The sequence below is a fragment of the Oncorhynchus clarkii genome, chromosome 12 (assembly GCF_045791955.1).
Source record: "Oncorhynchus clarkii lewisi isolate Uvic-CL-2024 chromosome 12, UVic_Ocla_1.0, whole genome shotgun sequence".
Lineage (NCBI taxonomy): Eukaryota > Metazoa > Chordata > Actinopteri > Salmoniformes > Salmonidae > Oncorhynchus > Oncorhynchus clarkii.
The window spans coordinates 40,887,179-40,913,115 of record NC_092158.1 but is presented as its reverse complement, the minus strand read 5'-3'; the positions used below and the strand labels follow the sequence as shown (position 1 = coordinate 40,913,115).

General features: G+C 42.6%; 1 protein-coding gene across 6 annotated transcripts in view; it reads left to right on the top strand.

The window, feature by feature from the left end:
* The window catches only part of LOC139423206 (neural cell adhesion molecule 1-like), a 304,932-nt gene that overhangs the window by 223,574 nt on the left and 55,421 nt on the right, over positions 1-25,937 (top strand). For 3 of the 6 annotated variants that reach the window (XM_071174945.1, XM_071174943.1, XM_071174947.1), the window contains exons 8-10: positions 44-186; positions 18,498-18,527; positions 24,505-24,655. In XM_071174945.1, the coding sequence (XP_071031046.1) occupies positions 44-186; positions 18,498-18,527; positions 24,505-24,655 (324 nt within the window). The remainder of the gene's footprint in view (positions 1-43; positions 187-18,497; positions 18,528-24,504; positions 24,656-25,937) is intronic. The other 3 variants (XM_071174946.1, XM_071174944.1, XM_071174948.1) reach the window with 1 other exon arrangement.

The following is a 25,937-nucleotide window of genomic DNA, read 5'->3' as shown; positions in this document are numbered from 1 at the left end:
TCCATTGTCATCCATCAATTTATTGTATTTTTACCTTCTCTAGTGCAACCTAAGATCACCTACCTGGTCAACCAGACTGCATCAGAGCTGGAGGAGCAGATCACCCTGACCTGCGAGGCCTCAGGAGACCCCACCCCCACCATCACCTGGAGCTTTGGCCGCAGGATCTTCACAGAGGGAGAGCAGGTACTGGTGTCTGGGGACCAGGGGAGGCTTGCAACCAGGGGCCTGAGCTGTGATGGACAGGGTATGTCACTCAGAGTGCCTACTGACCGATCCATCACTGTCCTGAATATTGATAGGAAACCTAAAAAGCAAGCACAGCTCTATTTCATTCATGGCATTATACAAAACCTGTTCAAAATTCAATTGCGCAAGTCCAACATTAAAAGCCAGTGGACATGTACTAATCTGTCCTGATGGTTTCATGCATTGGTTTCTCCTTCTACAGGAGCCTCTAAACAAGAATTACCAGGTATGATATTCAAATGGTAATGAAACTCAATATATGTTGGGTTGTTGTGACTATACACTGTACAGTATATCCACCCAGATTTGATTGAGAAAAAAAATCTGATACAATCGAATAGATCCAAATCCGGTCATCCGCTCGAATCCCTGTAACTTTTTGACCCGCTTAAATTCTGATCTTATCAGGGTTCTGTAGTTTGATTTTGCTGTTTGCATAGTCACTGTGAATGCATAGATTGCACTCAAATCCCCCCCACCTCTTGTGGTGCAGTTTACATTTTGGGATTGAAAACCAAGCTTTTGATTGTCTTTGAAAGCCCTTAAACCACCACGTCTGAACCAGTGTTCATTTCGAGGCACCGGAATGCTGTCATATCCCTTTACTACCAGCCATTCCAAGTCATTGTATACTCAAACAATGAAAGAAATGCAGCAGCAATCGCTGAACCCCAGGTGCAGCTGCATCTCAGCATATTTAAGGTAATTAGTAATTGCGCAGCAGTTGCTTTCCATAATTTCATGTATTCTCATCCAAACAGTCAAGCAATATCCATCGACAACTGCTAACAGCTCTCATCAATATTCAGTCATCAAACCAAATGTTATGTAACTTGTGCCAAATACAACAAGTGTAGACCTTACAGTGAAATGCTTACAAGCCCTTAACCAACAATGCAGTTAAAAGCGATGCTATATACAGGGGGTACCGGTGCGGCGGCACCGGCCAGTCGAGGCAATTGAGGTAGTATGTACATGTAGGTAGAGTTTTTAAAGTGACTATGCATAGATAATAACAGAGTAGCAGCAGTGTAAAAGGGGGTGGGGTGGGCAATGCAAATAGTCTGGGTAGCCATTTTATTAGGAGTCTTATGGCTTGGGGGTAGGTGTTTAGAAGCCTATTGGACCTAGACTTGGCGTTCTGGTACTGCTTGCCGTGCGGTAGCAGAGAAATCTATGACTAGGGTGGCTGGAGTCTTTGACAATTTTTAGGGCCTTCCTCTGACACCACCTGGTATAGAGGTCCTGGATGGCTGGTCCGTACCATTACCATCTGTAGTGCCTTGTGGTTGGAGGCTGAAAAGTTGCCATACCAGGCAGTGTTGCAACCCATCAGTATTCTCTTGATGGTGCAGCTGTTGTACCTTTTGATGATTGAGGACCCATGCCAATTCTTTTCAGCGTCCTGAGGGGGAATAGGTTTTGTTGTGCCCTTTTCTAGACTGTATTGGTGTGCTTAGACCTTGTTAGTTGTTGGTGATGTGGACACCAAATAACTTGAAGCTCTCAACCTGCTCCACTACAGCCCCGTCGATGAGAATGGCAGCATGCTCGGTCCTCCTTTTCCTGTAGTCCACAATAATCTCCTTTGTCTTGATCACGTTGAGGGAGAGGTTGTTGTCCTCGCACCACACGTCAGGTCTCTGACCTCCTCCCTATAGGCTGTCTCGTCATTGTCAGTGATCAGGTCTACCACTGCTGTGTCATCTGTAAACTGAATGATGGTGTTGGAGTCGTGCCTGGCCGTGCAGTCATGAGTGAACAGGAAGTACAGGAAGGGACTGATCACATCCCTGAGGATCAGTGTGGTGGATGTGTTGTTGGCTACCCTTACCACCTGGGGGTGACCGTCAGGAAGTCCAGGATTCAGTTGCAGAGGGAGGCGTTTAGTCCCAGGATCCTTAGCTTAGTGATGAGCTTTGAGGGCACTATGATGTTGAATGCTGAGCTGTAGTCAATGAATAGCATTCTCACATAGGTGTTCCTTTTGTCCAGGTGTGAAGTGCAATAGAGATTGCATGATCTGTTGAGGCAGTATGCAAATTTAATTGGATCTAAGGTTTCTTGGATAATGGTGTTGATGTGAGCCATGACCAGCCTTTCAAAGCATTGCATGGCTACTGACATGAGTGCTACAGGTCGGTAGTCATTTAGGCAGGTTACCTTAGTGTTCTTGGGCACAGTGACTATGTTGGTCTGCTTGAAACATGTTGGTATTACAGACTCAGACAGGGAGAGGTTGAAAATGTCAGTGAAGACACTTGCCAGTTGGTCAGCGCATGCTCGGAGTACACGTCCTGGAAATCCGTCTGGCCCTGCGGCCTTGTGAATGTTGACCTGTTTAAAGGTCTTACTCACATTGGCTGCGGAGAGTGTGATCACACAGTCATCCGGAACAGCTGATGCTCTCATCCATGTTTCAGTGTTACTTGCCTCGAAGCGAGCATAGACGTAATTTAGCTTGTCTGGTAGGCTCGAGTCACTGGGCAGCTCTCAGCTGTGCTTCCCTTTGTAGTCTGTAATAGTTTGCAAGCCCTGTCACATCTGATGCGTGTCGGAGCCGGTGTAGTACGATTCGATCTTAGTCCTGTATTGACGCTTTGCCTGTGATTGTTCGTCAGAGGGCATTTCTTATAAGCTTCCAGGTTAGTGTCCCGCTCCTTGAAAGAAGCAGCTCTACCCTTTTATCTCAGTGCGGATGTTGCCTGTAATCCATGGCTTCTGGTTGGGGTATGTATGTACAGTCACTGTGGGGACGACGTCATCGATGCACTTATTGATGAAGCCAGTGACTGTGGTGTACTCCTCAATGTCATCGGAAAAACCCTAGAACATTTTGCAGTCTGTGCAAGCAAAACAGTCCTGTAGCTTAGCATTTGCTTCATCTAACCGCTTTTCTATTGACTGAGTCACTGGTGCTTCCTGCTTTAGTTTTTGCTTATAAGCAGGAAACAGGAGTACAGAATTATGGTCAAGTTTGCCAAATGGGCGGGGGAGAGCTTTGTACGTGTCTCCTTGTATGAAGTAAAGGTGGTCAGGAGGTTTTTTTCCCCTCTCTGGTTGCACATTTAAACTGCTGGTAGAAATGAGATAAAAGGGATTTAAGTTTCCCTGCATTAAAGTCCCGGGCCACTAGGAGAGCCACCTCTTGATGAGCGTTTTCCTTTTTGCTTATGGCCCTATACAGCTCATTGAGTGCGGTCTTAGTGTCTGCATCGGTTTGTGATGGTAAATGGACCGCTACGAAGAATATAGATGAAAACTCTCTAGGTAGATAGTGTGGTCGGCAGCTTCATGATATCCTCTACCTCAGACGAGAAAAACCTTGAGACTTCCTTAGATATAAAATGTTTTTGTTTTTGTTCTCATAAACATACAGTTGAAGTCAGAAGTTTACATACACCTTAGCCAAATACATTTAAACTCAGTATTCACAATTCCTGACATTTAATCTGTCTTAGGTCAGTTAGGATCACTACTTTATTTTAACAATGTGAAATGTAGTAGAGAGAATAATAGTAGAGAGAATTATTTATTTCAGCTTTTATTTATTTCATCACATTCCCAGTGGGTCAGAAGTTTACATACACTCAATTAGTATTTGGTAGCATTGCATTTTTAATTGTTTAACTTGGATCAAACATTTCGGGTAGCCTTCCACAAGCTTCCCACAATAAGTTGGATGAATTTTGGCCCATTCATCCTGACAGAGCTGGTGTAACGGAGTCAGGTTAGTAGTCCTCCTTGCTCGCACACGCTTTTTCAGTTCTAACCACACATTTTCTGTAAGATTGAGGTCAGGGCTTTGTGATGGCCACTCCAATACCTTGACTTTGTTGTCCTTAAGCCATTTTGCCACAACTTTGGAAGTATACTTGTGGTTATTGTCCATTTGGAAGACCCTTTTGCAACCAAGCTTTAACTTTCTGACTGATGTCTTGATGTTGCTTCAATATATCTAAATAATTTTCCTCCCTCATGATGCCATCTATTTTGTGAAGTGCACCAGTCCCACCTTCAGCAAAGCAACCCCACAACATGATTCTGCCACCCCCGTGCTTCACGGTTGGGATGGTGTTCTTCGGCTTGCAAGCATCCCCCTTTTTCCTCCAAACATAACAATGGTCATTATGGCCAAACAGTTCTATTTTTGTTTCGTCAGACCAGAAGTACGATCTTTGTCCCCATATGCTTTTTTATGGCGATTTTGGAGCAGTGCAGTCTTCCTTGCAGAACGGGCTTTCAGGTTATGTCGATATAGGACATATTGACATATGTCCTATAGGATCTGAAGAAGGTCTGCATGGAGGAGTGGGCCAAAATCCCTGCTGCAGTGTGTGCAAACCTGGTCAAGAACTACAGGAAATGTATGATCTCTGTAATTGCAAACAAAGGATTCTTTACCAAATATTCTGCTTAAAAAGTTCTGCTTTTCTGATGTATCAAATAATTATGTCATGCAATAAAATGCCAATGAATTACTTAAAAATCATACAATGTGATTTTCTGGATTTTTGTTTTAGATTCCGTCTCTCACAGTTGAAGTGTACCTATGATACAAAATTACAAACCTGCAAAATCGGCAGTGTATCAAATACTTGTTCTCCCCACTGAAGGTACTTTTGTACCTATTTCCTCCAGCATCTTCACAAGGTCCTTTGCTGTTGTTCTGGGATTGAGTTGCACTTTTCACACCAAAATACGTTAATCTCTAAGAGAAAGAACGCATCTCCTTCCTGAGCGGTATGACGGCTGCGTTGTCCCGTGGTGTTTATACTTGCGTATTATTGTTTGTACAGATCAACGTGGTACCTTCAGGCATTTGGAAAATGCTCCCAAGGATGAACCAGACCTGTGGAGGTCTACATTTTACAGCGCCAATTGACTCAAATGATGTCAGTTAGCCTATCAGAAGCTTCTAAAGCTATCTCATAATTGTTGGAAAAATGACTTGTCATGCACAAAGTAGATGTCCTAACTGACTTGCCAAAACTATAGTTTGTTAACAAGAATTTGTTGAGTGGTTGAAAAACGAGTTTTGACTCCAACCTAATGTGTATGTAAACTTCTGACTTCAACTGTTGTTAGCAGATGTTAATGCGAGTGTAGCGAAATGCTTGTGCTTCTATTTCCAACAGTGCAGTAATATCAGCAAGTAATTGAACAATTCCACAACAACTACAGTGGGGCAAAAAAAGTATTTAGTCAGCCACCAATTGTGGAAGTTCTCCCACTTAAAAAGATGAGAGAGGCCTGTAATTTTCATCATAGGTACACTTCAACTATGACAGACAAAATGAGGGGGACAAAAATCCAGAAAATCACATTGTAGGATTTTTTATGAATTTATTTGCAAATTATGGTGGAAAATTAAGTATTTGGTCAATAACAAAAGTTTATCTCAACACTTTGTTATATACCCTTTGTTGGCAATGACAGAGGTCAAACGTTTTCTGTAAGTCCTCACAAGGTTTTCACACACTGTTGCTGGAATTTTGGCCCATTCCTCCATGCAGATCTCCTCTAGAGCAGTGATGTTTTGGGGCTGTTGCTGGGCAACACGTACTTTCAACTCCCTCCAAAGATTTTCTATGGGGTTGAGGCTAGGCCACTCCAGGACCTTGAAATGCTTCTTACGAAGCCACTCCTTTGTTGCCCGGGCGGTGTGTTTGGGATCATTGTCATGCTGAAAGACCCAGACACATTTCCTCTTCAATGCCCTTGCTGATGGAAGGAGGTTTTCACTCAAAATCTCATGATACATGGCCCCATTAATTTTTTCCTTTACACGGATCAGTCGTCCTGGTCCCTTTGCATAAAAACAGCCCCAAAGCATGATGTTTCCACCCCCATGCTTCACAGTAGGTATGGTGTTCTTTGGATGCAACTCAGCATTCTTTGTCCTCCAAACACGACGAGTTTAGTTTTTACCAAAAAGTTCTATTTTGGTTTCATCTGACCATATGACATTCTCCCAATCTTCTTCTGCATCATCCAAATGCTCTCTAGCAAACTTCAGACGGGCCTGGACATGTACTGGCTTAAGCAGGGGGACACGTCTGGCACTGCAGGATTTGAGTCCCTGGCGGCGTAGTGTGTTACTGATGGTAGGCTTTGTTACTTTGGTCCCAGCTCTCTGCAGGTCATTCACTAGGTCCCCCCGTGTGGTTCTGGGATTCTTTTGGGGGGCTTCTAGGGTGAGATCTTGCGTGGAGACCCGGATCGAGGGAGATTATCAGTGGTCTTGTATGTCTTCCATTTCCTAATAATTGCTCCCACAGTTGATTTCTTCAAACCAAGCTGCTTACCTAGTGCAGATTCAGTCTTCCCAGCCTGGTACAGGTCTACAATTTTGTTTGTGTCCTTTGACAGCTCTTTGGTCTTGGCCATAGTGGCGTTTGGAGTGTGACTGTTTGAGGTTGTGGACAGGTGTCTTTTATACTGATAACAAGTTCAAACAGGTGCCATTAATACAGGTAACGAGTGGAGGACAGGGCCTCTTAAAGAAGAAGTTACAGGTCTGTGAGAGCCAGAAATCTTGCATTTTGTAGGTGACCAAATACTTATTTTCCACCATAATTTGCAAATAAATTCATTAAAAATCCTACAATGTGATTTTCTGAATTTTTTTTCTCATTTTGTCTGTCATAGTTGAAGTGTACCTATGATGAAAATGACATGCCTCCCTCATCTTTTTAAGTGGGAGAACTTGCACAATTGGTGGCTGACTAAATACTTTTTTGCCCCACTGTACCTCAGACACACAAATGTAAAGGAATAGAATAAGAATATGTACATATGGATGAGCGATGGCTGAGCGGCATTGGCAAGATACAGTAAATGGTATAAAATACAGTATATACATATGAGATGAGTAATGTAGGATATGTAAACATTATTAAAGTGTCATTATTTGTGACTAGTAACTAGTGAATCATTTATTAAAGTGGCCAATAATTTGAGTCTATGTAGGCAGCAGCCTCTGTTTAGTGATGGCTGTCTTGGTCCCAGCTTCCTGACCTCGCCTTCTGGATGGTAGCAGGGTGAACAGGCAGTGGCCCGGGTGGTTGTTGTCCTTAATGATCTTTTTGGCCTTCCTGTGACATCGGGTGCTGTTTGGTGTCCTGGAGGGCAGGTCGTTTTCCCCCGGTGATGCGTTGTGCAGACCGCACCACCCTCTGGAAAGCCTTGTGGTTGTGGGCGGTGCAGTTGCCGTACCAGCCAGACACAATGCTCTCAAATGTGCATCTGCAAAAGTTTGAGGGTCTTAGGTGACAAGCCAAATTTCTTCTGCCTCCTGAGGTTGAAGAGGCGCTGTTGTGCCTTCTTCACCATACTGTCTTTGTGGGTGGACCATTTCAGTTTGTCCGTGATGTGTACGCCGAGGAACTTAACTTTCTACCTTCTCCACTACTGTCCCATCGATGTGGATAGGGGGGTGCTCCCTCTGCTGTTTCCTGAAGTCCACGATCTTCTCCTTTTTGTTTTGTTGCCGTTGAATAAGAGGTTTTCCTTACACCACACTCCGAGTGCACTAACCTCCCCCCTGTTGTCTGTCTCATCATTGTTGGTAACCAAGCACACTATTGTTGTGTCTGCAAATTTGCTGATGATATCGTGCACCAGCTGCTGTTTACAAATACACATAGACCTTCACCCCTTGTCTTTCCAGAGGCTGCTGTTCTATCCTGCCGGTACAGTGTATAACCTGCCAGCTATATGTTATTCATGTCGTCGTTCAGCCATGACTCTGTGAAACACAAGTTATTCATTTTTAATGTCCCGTTGGTAGGATATATGTGCTTTAAGTTCGTCCATTTTATTATCCAGCGATTGTACGTAGACCAATAGTACCGATGGCAAAGGCAGGATAGCCACTTGTTGACTAAACCTCACAAGGCACCCCGAGATCCTTCCACGAAACCGTTGTCTTTCTCCTGCGAATGACGGGGATGAGGGCCTATTCGGGTGTCCCTCTCCTCCGACTCATTTAAAGAAATATTCTTAGTCGAATTCAAGATGAGTAATCGCTGTTCTGATGTCGAGTGGCAGCAACATTGGTGAGAAAGTCTTTACCCACTCTTCACGCTCATTTTTAATCTCACTTTCACACTCTTCCTCTGCTTTGCTCTTTTTTTCTCTCTAGATCTCTCTCTTACTAGGACAAAGTCTTACCAAATCCCCCTGCAATTACTTTGCACCCCTGCAGTTCCTCTGTGTTGCTAACAGCACTCTTAGTAATCATTAGCACTTTTTAAGGGGGCTTTGAGGTCCATGGAAGGATTGGGGCAGAAGGCATTTTATAGAGGGAGGAAATAGGTTTTATATGCAATAGGACTCAGTGGAAAGTAGTATTTTATTATTTTCCACTCAATCCCTAGATCAGTGTGTCCCATGCAAACCTTATTTTGCATGTCATAGTTTGGTTTGTACGTCATTACCTTAAACTCTTGGACGTTTAAATGGAAACCTGACAAGCAAGGTATTGTTAAATACTTTGTGAATAAGACAGTGCTTTTTCTTAACAGCATTAGCATTTTCTTCAAAGAGCAGATTTGGTTCCAGATTGTGTGTCTACATATATTTATGAATCTCTGTCACCCCCAGCGTTACGCTCCTGTTCTCCTTTTATGTCCTTGAATAATACTTTTACATTTGGACTACAACTGCCGATCAAAGCTTAAAGCGCTCAGCAGAATGATATTTTTTATTTAACCAGTTAGGCTAGTTGAGAACAAGTTCTCATTTACAACTGTGACCTGGCCAAGGTAAAGCAAAGCAGTGCGACACAAACAACAACAGAGTTACACATGGAATAAACAAACATACAGTCATTAACACAATAGAAAAAAGTCTATATACAGTGTGTGCAAATGAGGTAAGAAAAGGGAGGTAAGGCAATAAATAGGCCATAGTGGCAAAATAATTGCAACTTAGCAATTAAACACTGGAGTGATAGCTGTGCAGAAGATGAATGTGCAAGTAGAGATACTGGGGTGCAAAGGAGCAAAAAAATAACAGTATGGGGATGAGGCTATTTACAGATGGGCTATGTGCAGTGATCTGTGAGCTGCTCTGACAGCTGGTGCTTAATGCTAGTGAGGGAGATATGTCTCCAGCTTCAGTGATTTTTGCAATTTGTTCCAGTCATTTGGCAGCAGAGAACTGGAAGGAAAGGCGGCCAAAGTAGGAATTGGCTTTGGGGGGTGACCAGTGAAATATACCTACTGGAGCGCATGCTACGTGTGGGTGCTGCTATGGTGACCAGTGAGCTGAGATAAGGTGGGGCTTTACCTAGCAAAGACTTATAGATGACCTGGAGCCAGTGGGTTTGGCAATGAATGTGAAGCGAGGGCCAGCCAACGAGAGCATACAGGTCGCAGTGGTGGGTAGTGTATGGGGCTTTGGTGACAAAATGGATGCCACTGTGATAGACTGCATCCAATTTGTTGAGTAGAGTGTTGGAGGCTATTTTGCAAATGACATCGCCTGAAGTCAAGGATCGGCAGGATAGTCAGTTTTACGAGGGTATGTTTGGCAGCATGAGTGAAGGATGCTTTGTTGCGAAAAGGAAGCCGATTCTAGATTTAATTTTGAATTGGAGATGCTTAATGTGAGTCTGGAAGGAGAGTTTACAGTCTAGCCAGACACCTAGGTATTTGTAGTTGTCCACATATTCTAAGTCAGAACCATCCAGAGTAGTGATGCTGGATGGGCGTGCAGGTGTGGGCAGCGATCGGTTGAAGAGCATGCATTTAGTTTTACTTGCATTTAAGAGCAGTTGGAGGCCACAGAAGGAGAGTTGTATGGCATTGAAGCTCGTCTGGAAAATGTTAAGTGTCCAAAGGGCCAGAAGTATACATAATGGTGTCGTCTGCATAGAGGTGGATCAGAGAATCACCAGCAGCCAGAGCGACATCATTGATGTATACAGAGAAAAGAGTCAGCCCGAGAATTGAATCCTGTGGCACCCACATAGAGATTGCCAGAGGTCCGAACAACAAGCCCTCCGATTTGACACACTGAACTTAGTCTGAGAAGTAGTTGGTGAACCATGCGAGGCAGTCATTTGAGAAACCAAGGCTGTTGAGTCTGCCGATAAGAATGTGGTGATTGACCGAGTCGAAAGCCTTGGCCAGGTCGATGAATACAGCTGCACAGTATTGTCTCTTATCGATGGTGATTATGATATCGTTTAGGACCTTGAGCGTGGCTGAGGTGCACCCATGACCAGCTTGGAAACCAGGCTAGTAACAGGGGTTGCAACAATTTCGGCTGATCATTTTAGAAATAGAGGGTCCAGATTCTCAAGCCCTGCTGATTTGTTGGGGTCCAGATTTTTCAGCTCTTTCAGAACATCAGCTATCTGGATTTGGGTGAAAGAGAAATGGGGGAGTTTTGGGCAAGTTCCTGTGTGAGGTGCTGGGCTGTTGACCAGGGTAGGGTTGGCCAGTTGGAAAGCATGGCCAGCCATAGAAAAATGCTTATTGAAATTCTCAATTATTGTGAATTTATTGTGGTGACAGCGTTTCCTAGCCTCAGGGCAGTGGGCAGCTGGGAGGAGGTGCTTTTATTCTCTGTGGACTTTACAGTGTCCCAGAACTTTTTGGAGTTTGTGCTGCAGGATGCACATTTCTGTTTGAAAAAGCTAGCCTTTGCTTTCCTAACTGCCTGTGTATATTGGTTTTTAACTTCCCTGAAAAGTTTCATATTGCGGGGGCTATTCGATGCTAATGCCGTACGCCACAGGATGTTTTTGTGCTGGTCAAGGGCAGTCAGGTCTGGAGTGAACCCCGGGCTGTGTCTGTTCCTGGTTCTACTTTTTTTTAATGTGGCATGCTTATTTAAGATTGTGAGGAAAGCACTTTTAAAGAATAACCAGGCATCTTCTACAGACGGAATGAGGTCAATATCCTTCCAGGATACGCGGGCTAGGTCGATTAGAAAGGCTTGCTCGCTGAAGTGTTTTAGGGAGCGTTTGACAGTGATGAGAGGTGGTCGTTTGACCGCAGACCCATTACGGACGCAAGCAATGGGGCAGTGATCGCTGAGATCCTGGTTGAAGACAGCAGAGGTGTATTTGCAGGGCAGGGTGGTTAGGATGATATCTATGAGGGTGCCTGTGTTTACGGATTTGGGGTTGTACCTGGTAGGTTAATTTGTGTGAGATTGAGGGCATCAAGCTTAGATTGTAGGATGGCCGGGGTGTTAAGCATGTCCCAGGTTAGGTCACCTAACAGCACGAGCTCTGAAGATAGATGGGGGGAAATCAATTCACATATGGTGTCCAGGGCACAGCTGGTGCAGAAGGTGAGAGACTTGTTTCTGGAAAGGTTCTAAAGCAGTGAATAAAACAAACTTAGGGATGAGGCTTCTAATGTTAACATGCATGAACCCAAGGCTTTTACGGTTACATAAGTCAACAAATGAGAGGGCCTGGGGAATGGGAGTGGAGCAAGGCACTGCAGGGCCTGGATTAACCTCTATATCACCAGAGGAACACTGGAGGAGTAGGATAAGGGTACGGCTAAGGGCTATAAGAACTGGGCGTCTAGTATGTTCGGAACAGAGTAAAAATAGCAGGTTTCTGGGCGCGGTAGAATAGATTTATTGAGTGACGATGAGAGAGATATTGTCTCTAGAAACATCAATTAAACCAGGTGAGGTCACTGCATGTGTGGGAGGTGGGTCAGGAGGGTTAGCTGAGGCATATTGAGCAGGTCCGGAGGCTCTACAGTGAAATAAGACAATAATCACTAACCAAAACAGCAATGGACAAGGCATATTGACATTAGGGAGAGGCATGCGTAGCCGAGTGATCATAGTTGTTGTAGCCCCCTCGTGCTGTTACGTCGGCAGACCAGTCATGATGGATCAGCAGGGGTCCGTGTAGTAAAAGGGTCCAGGCCAATTGGCAAAATAGGTATAGTAGCCCAAGAAATTGACTGATGGACCACTTCAGCTAACAGTCCGGTTGCTCTAGACAGCTAGTGGGCCGCAGCTAGCAGGCTAGCAGATGGGCATTCAGGGGACGTCGCGCCGTAGGAGAAAAAACCCCTCGGGCAGATTACCTCGGGCAGTCCAGTCGTGATGGATCTGCGGGGCTCCGTATCGGCAATAAAAGGGGTCCAGGCCAATTGGCAAAATAGGTATTGTAGCCCAAGGAGTGGCTGATGGACCTCTTCAGCTAGCCGAGAGATGGGCCTGGCTAACTCCAGACTAATTGGTACTTTCTTCGGGACAGAGACGTTAGCCAGGGGAAGCCAATCGGATAGCAGCTAGCTAGCTGCGATGATCCAGGTGAAGAGGTTCAGAGTTGCAGTAGGAATCCAGTGATATGGAGAAAAAGGAGTCCGATAAGCTCTGGATTGAAACACGCTGTACAGACTGGCAGGAGTTGTTCTGGCTAAAGTTTAGCTGATGACCGCTAGCAGCTAGTTAGCTGTCTAGCTCCTGTTGTGGGTTCCGGTTCTAAAGTAAAGAATGATACATTACACATCCAAATCTATACTGTATATGAATAGTCCGCCTCTAGGTATATTCCTATCATCTAAGGATGTCAGAATGAAAGGCATTATCGCTGTTCTGCGTTTTAGAGTAAGGCAAATAACCTAATTTCAAGCCTATTGTTGTGCTCTTATGGCTGCATTCAGGTGGTTTCTAATGCCATCTGTTTGTGGTCAATTCTGATTGAATTGTGTAAGAAAAGTAATAGGTATAAGGGGACTGGCTGACTCACTCCACCGTGTGTCAATAATTTTCCCTTGAATAACACTTGGAAAAGTTGCCCTCTACTTCTTGTATAGAATCTCAAAGCATGTTTCTCCACAGAGAACTCTATCCAGTTGAAGTCAAGTTTACATACACCTTAGCCAAATACATTTAAACTCAGTTTTTCACAATTCCTGACATTTAGGATAGGATCACCACTTTATTTTAAGAATGTTAAATGCCAGAATAATAGTAGGGCGAAGGATTTATTTCAGCTTTTATTTCTTAAATCACATTCCCAGTGGGTCAGATGTTTACATGCACTCAATAAGTATTTGGTAGCATTGCCTTTAAATTGTTTAACTTGGGTCAAACGTTTCGGGTAGCCTTCCACAAGCTTCCCATAATAAATTGGGTGAATTTTGGCCCATTCCTCCTGACAGAGCTGGTGTAACTGAGTGAGGTTTGTAGGCTTCCTTGCTCGCACACGCTTTTTCAGTTCTGCCCACAAATTCTCTATAGGTTTGGAAATGTGCTTGGGGTCATTGTCTATTTGGAAGGTCCATTTGCGACCAAGCTTTAACTTTCTCACTGATGTCTTGATGTTGCTTCAATATAGCCACATCATTTCCCTCTTCATGACGCCATCTATTTTGTGTTGTGCACCAGACCCTCCTGCAGCAAAGCACCACAACATGCTGCCACTCCCGTGCTTCACGGTTGGGATGGTGTTCTTCAGCTTTGTCAAATTTGGAGGGCGAGGGTGAGCTTTGTACGCTTCTCTGTGTGTGGAGTAAAGGGGGTCGAGAGTTTTGTTTTCCCTCTGGTTGCACATTTAACACGTCGGTGGAAATTAGGTTGTACAGATTTGTTTCCCTGCATTAAAGTTCCCAGCCACAGGCCTTTTGAATGAGCGTTTTCCTTTTTGCTTATGGCGGTATACAGCTCATTGAGTGCGGTCTTAGTGCCAGCATCGGTCTGTGGTGGTATGTAGACGGCTACCCAAAATACCTATGAAAACACTCTAGGTAGATAGTGTGGTCTACAGGTTATCATGAGATGCTCTACCTCAGCCGAGCAAAACCCTGAGACTTCCTTAGATATTGTGGACCAGCTGTTGTTTACAAATATACATAGACCGCCATCCCTTGTCTTACCAGAGGCCGCTGTTCTATCCTGCTGATACAATGTCAAAACAGCCAGCTAGCTGTATGATGTTCATGTCGTCGTTCAGCCATGACTCGGTGAAACATAAGATATTACAGTTTTTAATGTCCCGTTGGTAGTTTAATCTTGCTCATTGGTCATCAATTTTATTTTCCAATGATGTCATGTTTGCCATTTGCAGTGGGGTTTTACTCGCTCGCCTACGAATTCTCAAAAGGCAGCCCAACCTCTGCCCACTTTCCCCCGTCTTCTTTTCACGCAAATAACAGGGATTTGGGCCTGTTCCCGGGAAAGCAGTATATCCTTCTCGTCGGACTCGTTAATGGAAAAAGCTTCCTCCAGTTTGTGATGAGTAATCGCTGTTCTGATGTCCAGAAGTTATTTTTGGTCATAAGAGACGGTAGCAGCGACATTATGTACAAAATAAGTTACAAATAACGCAAAATAACAAACAAATTAACAGTTTGGTAGGAACACGTAAAATGTCCACCTATCCGAGTTGAAGGATCATGAAAAGCAATTGCAAGCCCATTGCTATTCCAACAAACACAGAATAGATAGCAAATTGCCAACCTAGCATTTATCCTCAGATGACCTGGGACTAGTGGTTGCCAGGCTTGAATAATACATTTTCGAAGATTTCGTACACTGGTGGGCTCTATTGGCTTCTTTGACAGCACCGGTAGCTGGAGGCTTTGGTGTTTAAAGAGGATGTGTGAATGTCCTGCAGCATTTCCCTCACTTAAAGGTCATGCTTGACTCCCTAATAAGTAGCGAGGTAATGCTTTATAGCGGGCTGGCTGTGAAGGAGGCACATCATGATGATGGGGGGGTGACGTTTCCTCAACTCTGATCTTGGGTCAGTTTTGTATTTTCCTCACTAATGGTTAAAGTTAGTATTAGGGGAGGGATAGCTGATACTAGATTTGTATCTAGGGTAAACTTCACCCCAGAGCCATCAAGATGATGTGGGGAAGGGTGTCAGAACACCTGCTGTACCAGCTCACACTCCCTTCAATGACCACATAACCATACCTTGCTGGAGATAACTGGAAAAGTTCCACCATGCTATATTTATCACATATAATTTGAACAGATTTTCTAATAATAATAATATTACTGACTATAAAAGCTTTATTGTCACTTGATATTCTGGATTATATTGTCATATCTGGCCTATCTTCCCTTCCAGTTAGGTGTAGAACTCGTATAACGCTGTCCTCCCCTAACATGAATGATCCACAATCCACCTGGATAACATTGCTCAGTAACGCCAGGGTCTATCCACTTTGTATCTGTCTGCCTCTTTCTTTTTCCCCTTTCCTAGTGTCACAGAGGATTTGATTTAACGCCCTTTGTAATGAGAAAATCCTGCTGTTCCTGTGATAAAGGCTTTCAAAGATTCTATTGGTTCATTGTCATTCCCCCATCGATCATTGGACTAGTTCCCCTCCGCCTCGCTCCATCTTCCATTCATGTCCCTTTTGATATATCAGAGTTGTGGATCAAGTCTGTGAGACCACACACTACGAATGCATATTCATCATGACACTCAATGGCAGAAATGTCATTTTCCACCAAAGAATGAATCTATTGATTCCTAATGTATCTCAAACTAAAAGGGACTGCTTTTTGAATCTCACCCTGTCCTGTCCAAATGACTTGAGAATAGATCCCATTTTTGCATGATAACCACCTGGCAAGGTTGTCGGTTTTTGGACAATCTTTCAATGTAGCAAGCTTCAGGGGTTCTATAAGAAATTATTTTAGAAAGAAAAGTTTAGAAAAGGTGTTTATTTAAATGTGACATTAATTGGTATTAAAGTTGGTGGGGCAAACTCAACCAATTTTTTTCAGATGCGTGCCAGCAAAGCCGCTACACTACTCTTAAACAATACATTAATTGCACTATAACAGTGGCAAACGGTAGCCACAAACTGTTAGGGCCTAATAAAGCTGTCCCGACAGAAGAGCTTTCCTTTCAGCACCATGGAGTGAATCCTTACCACCGCTACACCTGGCTACCTGGCAGCGAAACAGTTAATTCACCTCATTTACTGACTTATTAAAAACTATAGCTGGTATGGCTGACGTGTTTAAGTAAATATGGTTTCTACTGACTCCTTGTGGATTTGTGTAACTCGATAAGAACATTCTCCTTCAATAACAACAAATGCCGGTATGATTTTTGACTCTTGAACCAGACACACACACTACTCAATTTATGTTTAGTGAATTCATAATCTTTGTTCTTATCATTAGCACTTATCTCTAAGTATAAGCAAGTGCAAGCAAACGAGCAGCGACGAGGTAGTCCTATTTGTTCAGCACTTTCAAAAAGGACACCGACAGATTCAGACATTTTAGTTCAGATAAATTCAGCATGATGTTGAGACCTTAACTTCCTCTCTCTCTCTCTGTGGGGGAGGGGGACAAAGCGAGGGGGGGCCCACTTTTATAGACAATATACTGACGCATAGTCAGCGCATTGCTCAAACACAACTACCCTTGCAATCTCACCTGGAAATACATGGGTCAATTACTGAACCATATGTTGAAAATAAAATATTTGAATGGGAAGAGACTCACTGGCAAACATGGTTGCAGACCCAAAAATATTTATATAGCATCCCCTCCTCGTGAAAACCACATTAGCTAATTATAATACACAAAGTAAGCAAAACAATGAAATGCATCATTCCAACATTGCCTAAAATGATGAACGATACTAATGACATGGACCTACAGTTTATAAGCAATATAACAATTAAGATGTACAAACTATGGCATAAGGAAACAATGAATGGATAAGAGGCAAGCTGCAATTTTGATTGAAGATGAGCGTGCTAAGACAAACGTAGTCAATATGCCTATTTGTTCAGCACTTTTGAAATGGACAGTGACAGAATTCAGCTGTTCTTACAGTATTCTCCCTGTACACCAAGTCAGAACCGTAGGATAAATACGTTTTTTTGAATGTGACTGAAGTCATGCTGGATTGACAGCATGACCAAAGTATTCAACCTTTTCTGACCCATGGTGTTGCGTATGAATGTTTATCCCTTTAAGCTTGGAAAAGAGACCCTTTCCGACAATGTTTTAAATCTTTAAACCCAGACTTGGACCACACACCTCCTCCACCGAATAGTAGGCAGGGGAAGCAAAATAGTAATTGCTTTGCAACACTCGCAGTTTGTCACTGATTCCTTCCAAACCACTCATTGTTGACATAGTGTCCCCATGAGTGACAGAACACTGAGCCAATCATGGCTCAACTAGAGAATATTACCAACACCTACACTCTGTATTTTCGATGGCTGCCCCTCCACCACAGAAAGCATTGAGCTAGCATGAAACACCTGCATTTTGGAGCAAGAAAGAGAACATGTTTGTATACGGCTTTAGTAACTCAAGGATTATTAAAACATGTTTTACATTGTTTTTAAACTCATGTGACACCAAAATAACATGCAAAATAGGCCAAATTCTATATATTTTTTTATTATTTTTTGCTAAACTGGTGGTATGACGGCCCCACCTGCCCTGAATGACGGGTCGCCACTGACTAAAGGTAATAATGAAGATGTACAGTATATTATTCTGATAACAATATAACAATATTGGCTACTATTTAGCAAAGGAAGTCCAATCGGTTACCCATAACGACTTTCTCATAATTAGCCTCAATGGCCTTTGTCTCTTTCCCTGCAGATGCATGAAAAGTGATTTAGAGCCTCCCATAATGTATTACAGAGGTCGCCATGGTTTGGCATTTGATCACTTGTCAGCGTGCATGTCCCGTTGTGCAGGTGGCCTTTCACCCCCTCCCAGATATGTCTCCTCCTGAATAGTAACCATGTAGGAATGCTGTTGGCATGACACCCCTCGTCACAGAATATCACAAATTCCTGCTTCAAATTAATTTTTTCATCATTTTCAAACCTTGAAACTGTATCCAGTGTCTGTCCTTTGGTTGTTGATGATGCTGTTGTTTTGTTATCGCTTGTGATGGGATGATAACATGGAAAACAACTTAAAGCTGAAGCTCTTGGCATTGATTAAGCTGTTGAAAGTAATAATAGCATAATGTTTGAGGGCAATTTTAAAACGAAATCTATAACAATATTGTGCTCAAGTAATAGCCTTAACTTTGCCTGAAGACCTACAGTAAATGTTACGTCAGTGTTAGGCTCTGTGGTTCAACTGTGAGGGTTTAATCACCTGTGTGAGTAAAGCTTCTTTAACATGTATTCTCTCGTTAAATTTCATGCATCTTTGTTTTGAACATGAGCTCATTTCACTGGACTGCTACAGGTAAAATCCAGCCTGCATTGGCAGCATCTAACATGTGTGGCGTTTGTCCCCTCAAGGCTTCTTGGACTCGGCCTGAGACGTACGAGGTATGGCTATTAAACGCGTAGCCAGATCCTAGATTCAGTGCCTAACACCTAGCCAGTCTCATAGTAGACTAACCCTGTTCACTACAGAGCATTCGTGTTGACTTTCTCTCCAAAGTCTTTCCTCAAACTCCCCAAAATCTGGCACCAATACGATTCCAGACTAATGTCAAATTCAGGAATATGAAATGAGACGCTTCCTTTTGAAAGATAATTTTTCATTAAATGTTTTGATTGCTAATTTACGACTTGCCCTCAAGTTCAGTCCCTCATATTGATTCCGCTCATACATTTGGTTTCATAACCACTTATTATGAGGGTGTCGACAGTTCCCACAAAGCAGTTTGCCCCAAGAGTCCTGTCAAGAGACTGGGGCTAGCCAGGCACCATTGGAAAAACCTAAAACTGCCAACACTGTGCTCTGCCGTGGACCAAGCCCAGCCAATCTAGCTGTGCCTTTTTTGAAAACACTAACCAGCCTAACTGTAGACTGCATAAATAAAACCCTAAAATAGAGATGTGCCTTAATGCTGTCTAATCCACTGCTTGAAAGATAGAAAGGACCAGGATAAAAGCCAACAAGATATTTTATAGTAATGTGATGCCAGACAAAACCAACACATGAATTCAACAAATGCTTATGCCTTTGTGGTAAATATTCGAGGCATTTACTCAACCACCGCAATTCCTCTGTCACACAAGGCATAACTGTTGTTTGGTTCAGCGTATGAATATTCATCAACATGTGTGCTGTGTTTATATGAATGATTCAGTGACATATGGATGGTGTGTGTGAGTGATGGGGAAAAATAGGATTCCCAGAGCTCCAGATTAAAACTAGTTAATCATCTTGCAAGCCGTTATAAACCTTTCATGAATCCCACTGCCTTCACAAAAAAAGACTAAGTTAAATTCACTGTAAAAAGTATATTATTCATTCAGGTCTCAGGTGATCAATACTCTAGCATCCAACCATGAATTCACATCAGAAAACTGAATGTCAGTTTTCAATCTCAGTTCAAAAAAATGGGACTGCTACCATGTAGCCTAGATAATTGCCCCACAGCCAGGATAACTTTATAACTGAAATGTTGATCTGTCAGAATTCATATAATTTTGGTTCTCCTAGCTTAGCCAATTTTGGTTTAGCTTCAGTAGATAACTAGTGTTGCTAAATGCGTCTTTTTAGATGCCACATAGTATTCCGCCAGTCTTAGTCTCTGGTATTCTAGACTCGTAGTTTGTAGGAAAAGCAGTTTATATTTCACATAATGTTGTGGCATGTATTTTACTTTTGATATTTCTAATGAGCTGCTCTGATCTTTTCACCATTGCAACTGGTTTGAGGCAACTTGCATTAACAGTCCAATGTGTGGGTTGATGAAAGGGTTGGTGTGTTTACACATAAGCTTCCATTTTGGAAAAGCTGTAACATGGGGCCAACTTGCACCAAACACGTTAGGAGTGTCCAAGACTCACATGGTGCTGTGGGTGGAGGATTTATCCATGCTTTCCTAAGTTCACCCTCCATACGACAGGTCAGTTTGGCAAAATCCCATTGTAAGTGTGCCACACTGTCCACATCACACTCCAGTCCGGCCTCCTCCGGACATGATGCCTTTTGAGAGAAATGAGACTCCCGTCCACAGCAGGTACGACTGCTTCTGAAGGCTGAGAGAGAAGCCGAGCTGTGTTTTTCACTCTTGTACCCGGGCTCAGCCAGCCGTTCTATTTTCCTTGAATTGAGTGGAATGAGAAAAAGGGCTTGGTAGAATGATGCTTCTGCGCTTTTTATTAGAGAAGATAAGAGCCAGAAACAGAATTACATTATGGGGCCCCGCTGCAAAGCCTCCCTCTTGCAAAAGCTCCCTCTCTCTCTATCCTGTTTCTCTTGATGTGACAACACAAGAAGAGCTGCACGAGGTGAGGGTGTGACATGAGCCTCGCCAGCGACCAACCCTCACAATGTAAAGTGGTGTACACACTGCTTATATATGACATTTTCTCCCCGCCTCGGAACACATGTAATGCAATAGGCCCTGTATGTACAGCTTACCACCAATTACTAGATGAGGGAAGCTGCTCTGTAGACAGCCTTGTATACTAACAGGTTAAGGATTGTGAGACGGAAACAGGATGGAACCCACGCTTCAAAAAGCCTGTCAGTAATTTAAACCACTCAATGCCTTTGGCTCATGACTAAGCCATCCCACCTTAAAATCGACTTACTGAATAGATTGAATTGCAAAGCCCCAAACGTGTGATACAGACCAAATCCCCTCTGGCCATCACACAAGTAATTTGTAGACTTAAGAAGACCTTCCAAAGGTGTCACAATGTCATATATAATAAAGAAGTTCTGGCTCAGGGACATTGACCAGAAGATCAATTGCTGACTTTTTCCCACCACTGGTCCAATGATTAGATTATCATGATGCGCAGGGTTTTTCTTTATATTTACTATTTTCTTCATTGTAGAATAATAGTGAAGACATAAAAAACATGAAATAACACATACAGAATCATGTAGTAACCAAAAAAGTGTTAAACAAATCAAAATATATTTGATATTTGAGATTCTTCCAAGTAGCCACCCATTGCCTAAATGACAGCTTTACACACACTTGGCATTATCTCAACCAGCTTCATGAGGTAGTCACCTGGAATGCATTTAAAAGTTAATTTGTGGAATTTCTTTCATTAATGCGTTTGAGCCTATCAGATGTGTTGTGACAATGTGTGGGTAAAATATTTGGTAAAATATCAAGTCCATATTATGGCAAGAACAGCTCAAATAAACAAAGAGAAACGACAGTTCATCATGAAGGCCAGTCAATCCGGAATATTTCAAGAACGTTGAATGTTTCTTCAAGTGCAGTCGCAAAAACCATCAAGCACTATGACAAAACTGGCTCTCTTGAGGACCGCCACAGGAAAGGAAGACCCAGAGTTACCTCTGCTGCAGAGGAGAAGTTCCTTAAAGTTACCAGTCTCAGAAATTGCTGCCCAAATAAATGCTTTACAGAGTTCAAGTAACAGACGCATCTCTACGTCAACTGTTCAGAGGGGACTGCATGAATCAGGCCTTTTATGGTTGAATTGCTGCAAAGAAACTACTACTAAAGGACACCAATAATAAGAAGAGACTTGCTTGGGCCAAGAAACACGAGCAAAGGATATTAGACCAGTGGAAATCTGCCCTTTGGTCTGAGTCCAAATTTGAGATTTTTGCTTCCAACCACCGTGTCTTTGTGAGATGTAGAGTAGGTGAATGGATGATCTCCGTATGTGTGGATCCCACCATGAAGCATGGAGAATGAGGTGTGATGGTGTGGGGGTGCTCTGCTGGTGACACTGTCTGTGATTTATTTAGAATTCAAGGCACACTTAACCAGCATGGCTACCACAGCATTCTGCAGCGATACGCCATCCCATCTGGTTTCCGCTTTGTCCCACTATCATTTGTTTTTCAATAGGACAATGACCCAACACACCTCCAGGCTGTGTAAGGGCTATGTGACCAAGAAGGAGAGTGATGGAGTGCTGCAACAGATGGCCTCCACAGTCAACTGACCTCAACCCAATTGAATTGTTTTATACTTTTGGTTACTACATGATTTCATATGTGTTATTTCATAGTTTTGATATCTTCACGATTCTACAATGTAGTAAATAGTAAAAAATAAAGAAAACCCCTTGAAAGAGTAGGTGTGTCCAAACTTTTGACTGGAACTGCACATGTCGCTGCTATTGCTTTAGGGAGAATGTGAGACATAGACTTTCCATATAAGTAATGATGCTCCCTTTACTCATTAGTTTTGTTAGGGTCAACACTTATTTTGAGACTGGAATCCTGCTTGCCATGTAACATTTGCAAGATGGCGTGACTCAGTTTGACGTGTATAAGCGCGCTACTAACACTACGATCATGATTAACATCTCACATCTAATGACAGCTTGTGTAATAAGGTGTCAGCTGGCAGGACTAAAAAAAATGGATTAAAACGTGTCATGGAAGGGTCTCCTCTTGAACAGTTAAAACCGTTCACATTGGGCCAGTGAGTGGTGCGCAGTCAATTAACGTTCATGTTTACCATGATATCAGCATGTGCCATTCATTATTCAACCTGCCCATTAAATGTCATATTGAATGTCTGTACCATTCTGATTTTGTAATTGAAATAGCTCTTTATCATAGAGTAATGAAAACAGTCCTTTGCCCTTCGGTTTGCACTGAAACATCAATCTGAACATTTTGTCTATTGGATCAAGCTTTAGATGTTCAAATACCTACAGATGTAGGATCTTAATTTGATCACCCTGTTGCAGGAGAACTTTAAAACTTGTAGTGTATTTGAGGTTTAAAAAGACTTCTGATGTTTGTAATTTAGGGTTAGGGTTACTTCAGACTTGATTTTCCCCTTGATTTTCCCCTAAAATGTATCAAACTCTACATAAATGTCCATTAATTATAATATTCCACATAATAATTATAATTTCTTGCTGCTGAATTTTCATGCTGTAGCAAACTGGCTCAAGTTAAGAGCTTACTTCTGTATTGGGCCATCAGCTTTTTCCAGTTTATTATAATCGGAACAATACTCTGTTACCTTATTTCTATACAGGCTCATAAGACACAGGAGCAGATGCTTGCTCTAACAGTCCCTTAACACAAGATTAATGTTGCCCTTTGAGAAGGTTGTAGGACACGCCTCAGCTCCTCAGCCAGCTCGCTTTTTAAAGTGCTGCACAGCCATTGTCACTACACGGAGAACATAACACAATAGGGAGGGATTGTTGGATTGTTCAGTATCTAGCATTGTATAAGGACTGCTTTATAGCCTTGCCAAAGATCGAATAGAATTTTCAGCCTAACAAATGGAATAGGGACCAGTAAATTTTAATGTTAACAAGTTCCAGACGCACAATTAGGGCTTTTTGTTTGCTCAGATTAGTCACGTCAGCCAGAAAATGGTATGTAGCATGGAGCTGTGCACTATTACCATCAGAAAGATGCACAGGTGTGTGAGAGCCAAATCATGCTTAATCTCATTTCACACATTCCAATGTTCCATGAATATGAAGAAGGGAGAGCGAATGAAAAAATACGTACCAAATAATAAACGTCTAATTGGATTAATTTTCCTTGCCCCCAAAACGCAGGCAATCTGCTCTGAACCTGATAGCATCACAATACACAATTGATAGGATTGTAGGGACTAGCGGTTAGCTGGAGCCTGGCTAGTGAAAAATCTGTTTGTTAGTTCAGGAAAGTTCAGTTCAGTGTTAGCCAATAATTAGCTATTAAGAAAGGTGCTTTGTCTCGAGCAAAACGCTCTCCCTCCTAGATTATACCCAACCAGATTGCAGAATCGGGACAGTGCGTACACACAGGATGATGCCGGTATTGACACTTAAAGTACTAAAAACTCTTAGTTGGGAAGTCCACACAATAGGGAGGGGTGTCAAATATAAAATCTTGATCTATTATTAAAATAAAGCAAAAGCTGAAGTGTGATGCTGTTTTATAAAATAGTCCTAGAGAGTTAGTAGTTTAGCAAGTAGATGTAGTTCTGCCCATTGGTGTGAAGCTGTGTGTAGCCCAAAAGAAGCTGGGAAAAAAGTTGTTAGCGGATTTTTTTCCCAGGCATGCTTTTAGAACCTGCTGCATTGATGTGCTCCATTATTGATGTGTTTGGTTCTCCAGCCACCTCCTGCAAAGCAGCCCAGAAAAAATACCTAAATATCTGTCTCAGTCCGATGGGAGCTTGCCGTATTTATTTGCCAGCATTTTGTTAAGGAATTGAGTAGAGAAAACAAATCTATTAAAAATACAATTCTGTCCAAATCTGACAGGTGCACAGAAAAAAAATATATATAAAACCGAAGAAAGAAGGTTGCACCTTGAGTGGTCGAAGAAGAATCCCAAAACATGAAATTGTCAGTGTTAATTGTGTTTCTTCTCTGTTCTTCCTCGTAGAGTCTTGATGGGAATGTTGTGGTGCGTAGTCACGCACGGGTTTCCTCTCTCACCTTGAAGTATGTCCAGTTCACCGATGCCGGCCACTACTTCTGCACTGCCCGCAACTCCATCGGTCAAGACCTGCAGACCATGTACCTGGAAGTCCGCTGTAAGACACCCATCTGTCTGTCTCTATTAGCTTGTTGTCAGCGCTTTTTCACATCACATTTCACTAATACCACTTTTTACCTGTATCTTCAAAAGTTCCATGAGTTGTCACCTTCTATTTGCGTATAGTAATTTTTGACTAAATCGAAGAGAATGTCCTGAAGAGTGATAGTCCAAAAAATTCTAGATCAGAAAGTTACCAAAAGACGCATACACCTTGACTTTGACACAATTTTACCCAGAAGCCATTGACCCAATGACCTTGACCCATTGATTTTTCCTTTATGCTGTGTCACTAGAGTTCAGTGGATTGTTCAATATCTAGCACTGTGAAATGATGGCTTTGTAGCCTTGCCAAAGATTTTATTGAATTTTCTGCCTAACCAATTGAGTAGGGGCAGGTAAGTTTCAATGTTAACAAGTTCCAGACTCACAGTTAGGGCTTTTTGTTTGATCAGATTAGTCACTTCAGCCTGTTAACGGTACGTAGCACGGAGCTGTGCACCATTACCATCAGAGAGATGCACAGGCAAGGGAGAGCCAAATTGTGCTTAATCTCATTTTGCACGTTCAAATGTTCCATGAAAATGAAGGGAGAGAGAATGAAAAAAATATGTACCAAATAATGAACGTTCAATTAGATAAATTTCCCTTGCCCCCAAAACACAGGTAATATGCTCCTAAAATCAGATAGCATTACAATACACAATTGATAGGATTGTAGGGACTAGTGGTTAGCTGGAGTCTGGCTCGTGAGTAATCAGATTGTTAGTTCAGTAATGTTAGTTTAGGGTTGTTCAGTGTTAGCCAGTAATTAGCGATAAGAAAAGGTGCTTTGTCTCTCGCAAAGCACTTTCCCTCCTAGATTAAACCCAACCAGATTGCAGAATCAGGACAGCATCTACACATAGGATGATGCCGGTATCGACACGTACAGTACTCAACTCTCAATTGAGACACTCATTTCATATTATCTGTAGTATGCGGTGTGTGTTTGTGCTACTCATGTGCTGATATTAAAAAATCTGTCTTGCCCTTTCGGTTGGTAAAAATATCTTATGAAAACAATGATTGTTTTAGCTCTCCTCTCGATAAGCGCAGGGTTTATTTTGAGAAACCCATTTAGCTGTAATTGAACAGCGGGGTTCATTGCAGAGTCAGACAGTGGGTTGAGATTTCAGAGAGGGAGCAAGGCCTTATCGGTGGAGCAGGGATGGAGAATCTGCCGACTCGGCGATGTCCATCAATCCCAAAAGCTGGTGACCGCAATGCTATCAAGTGCC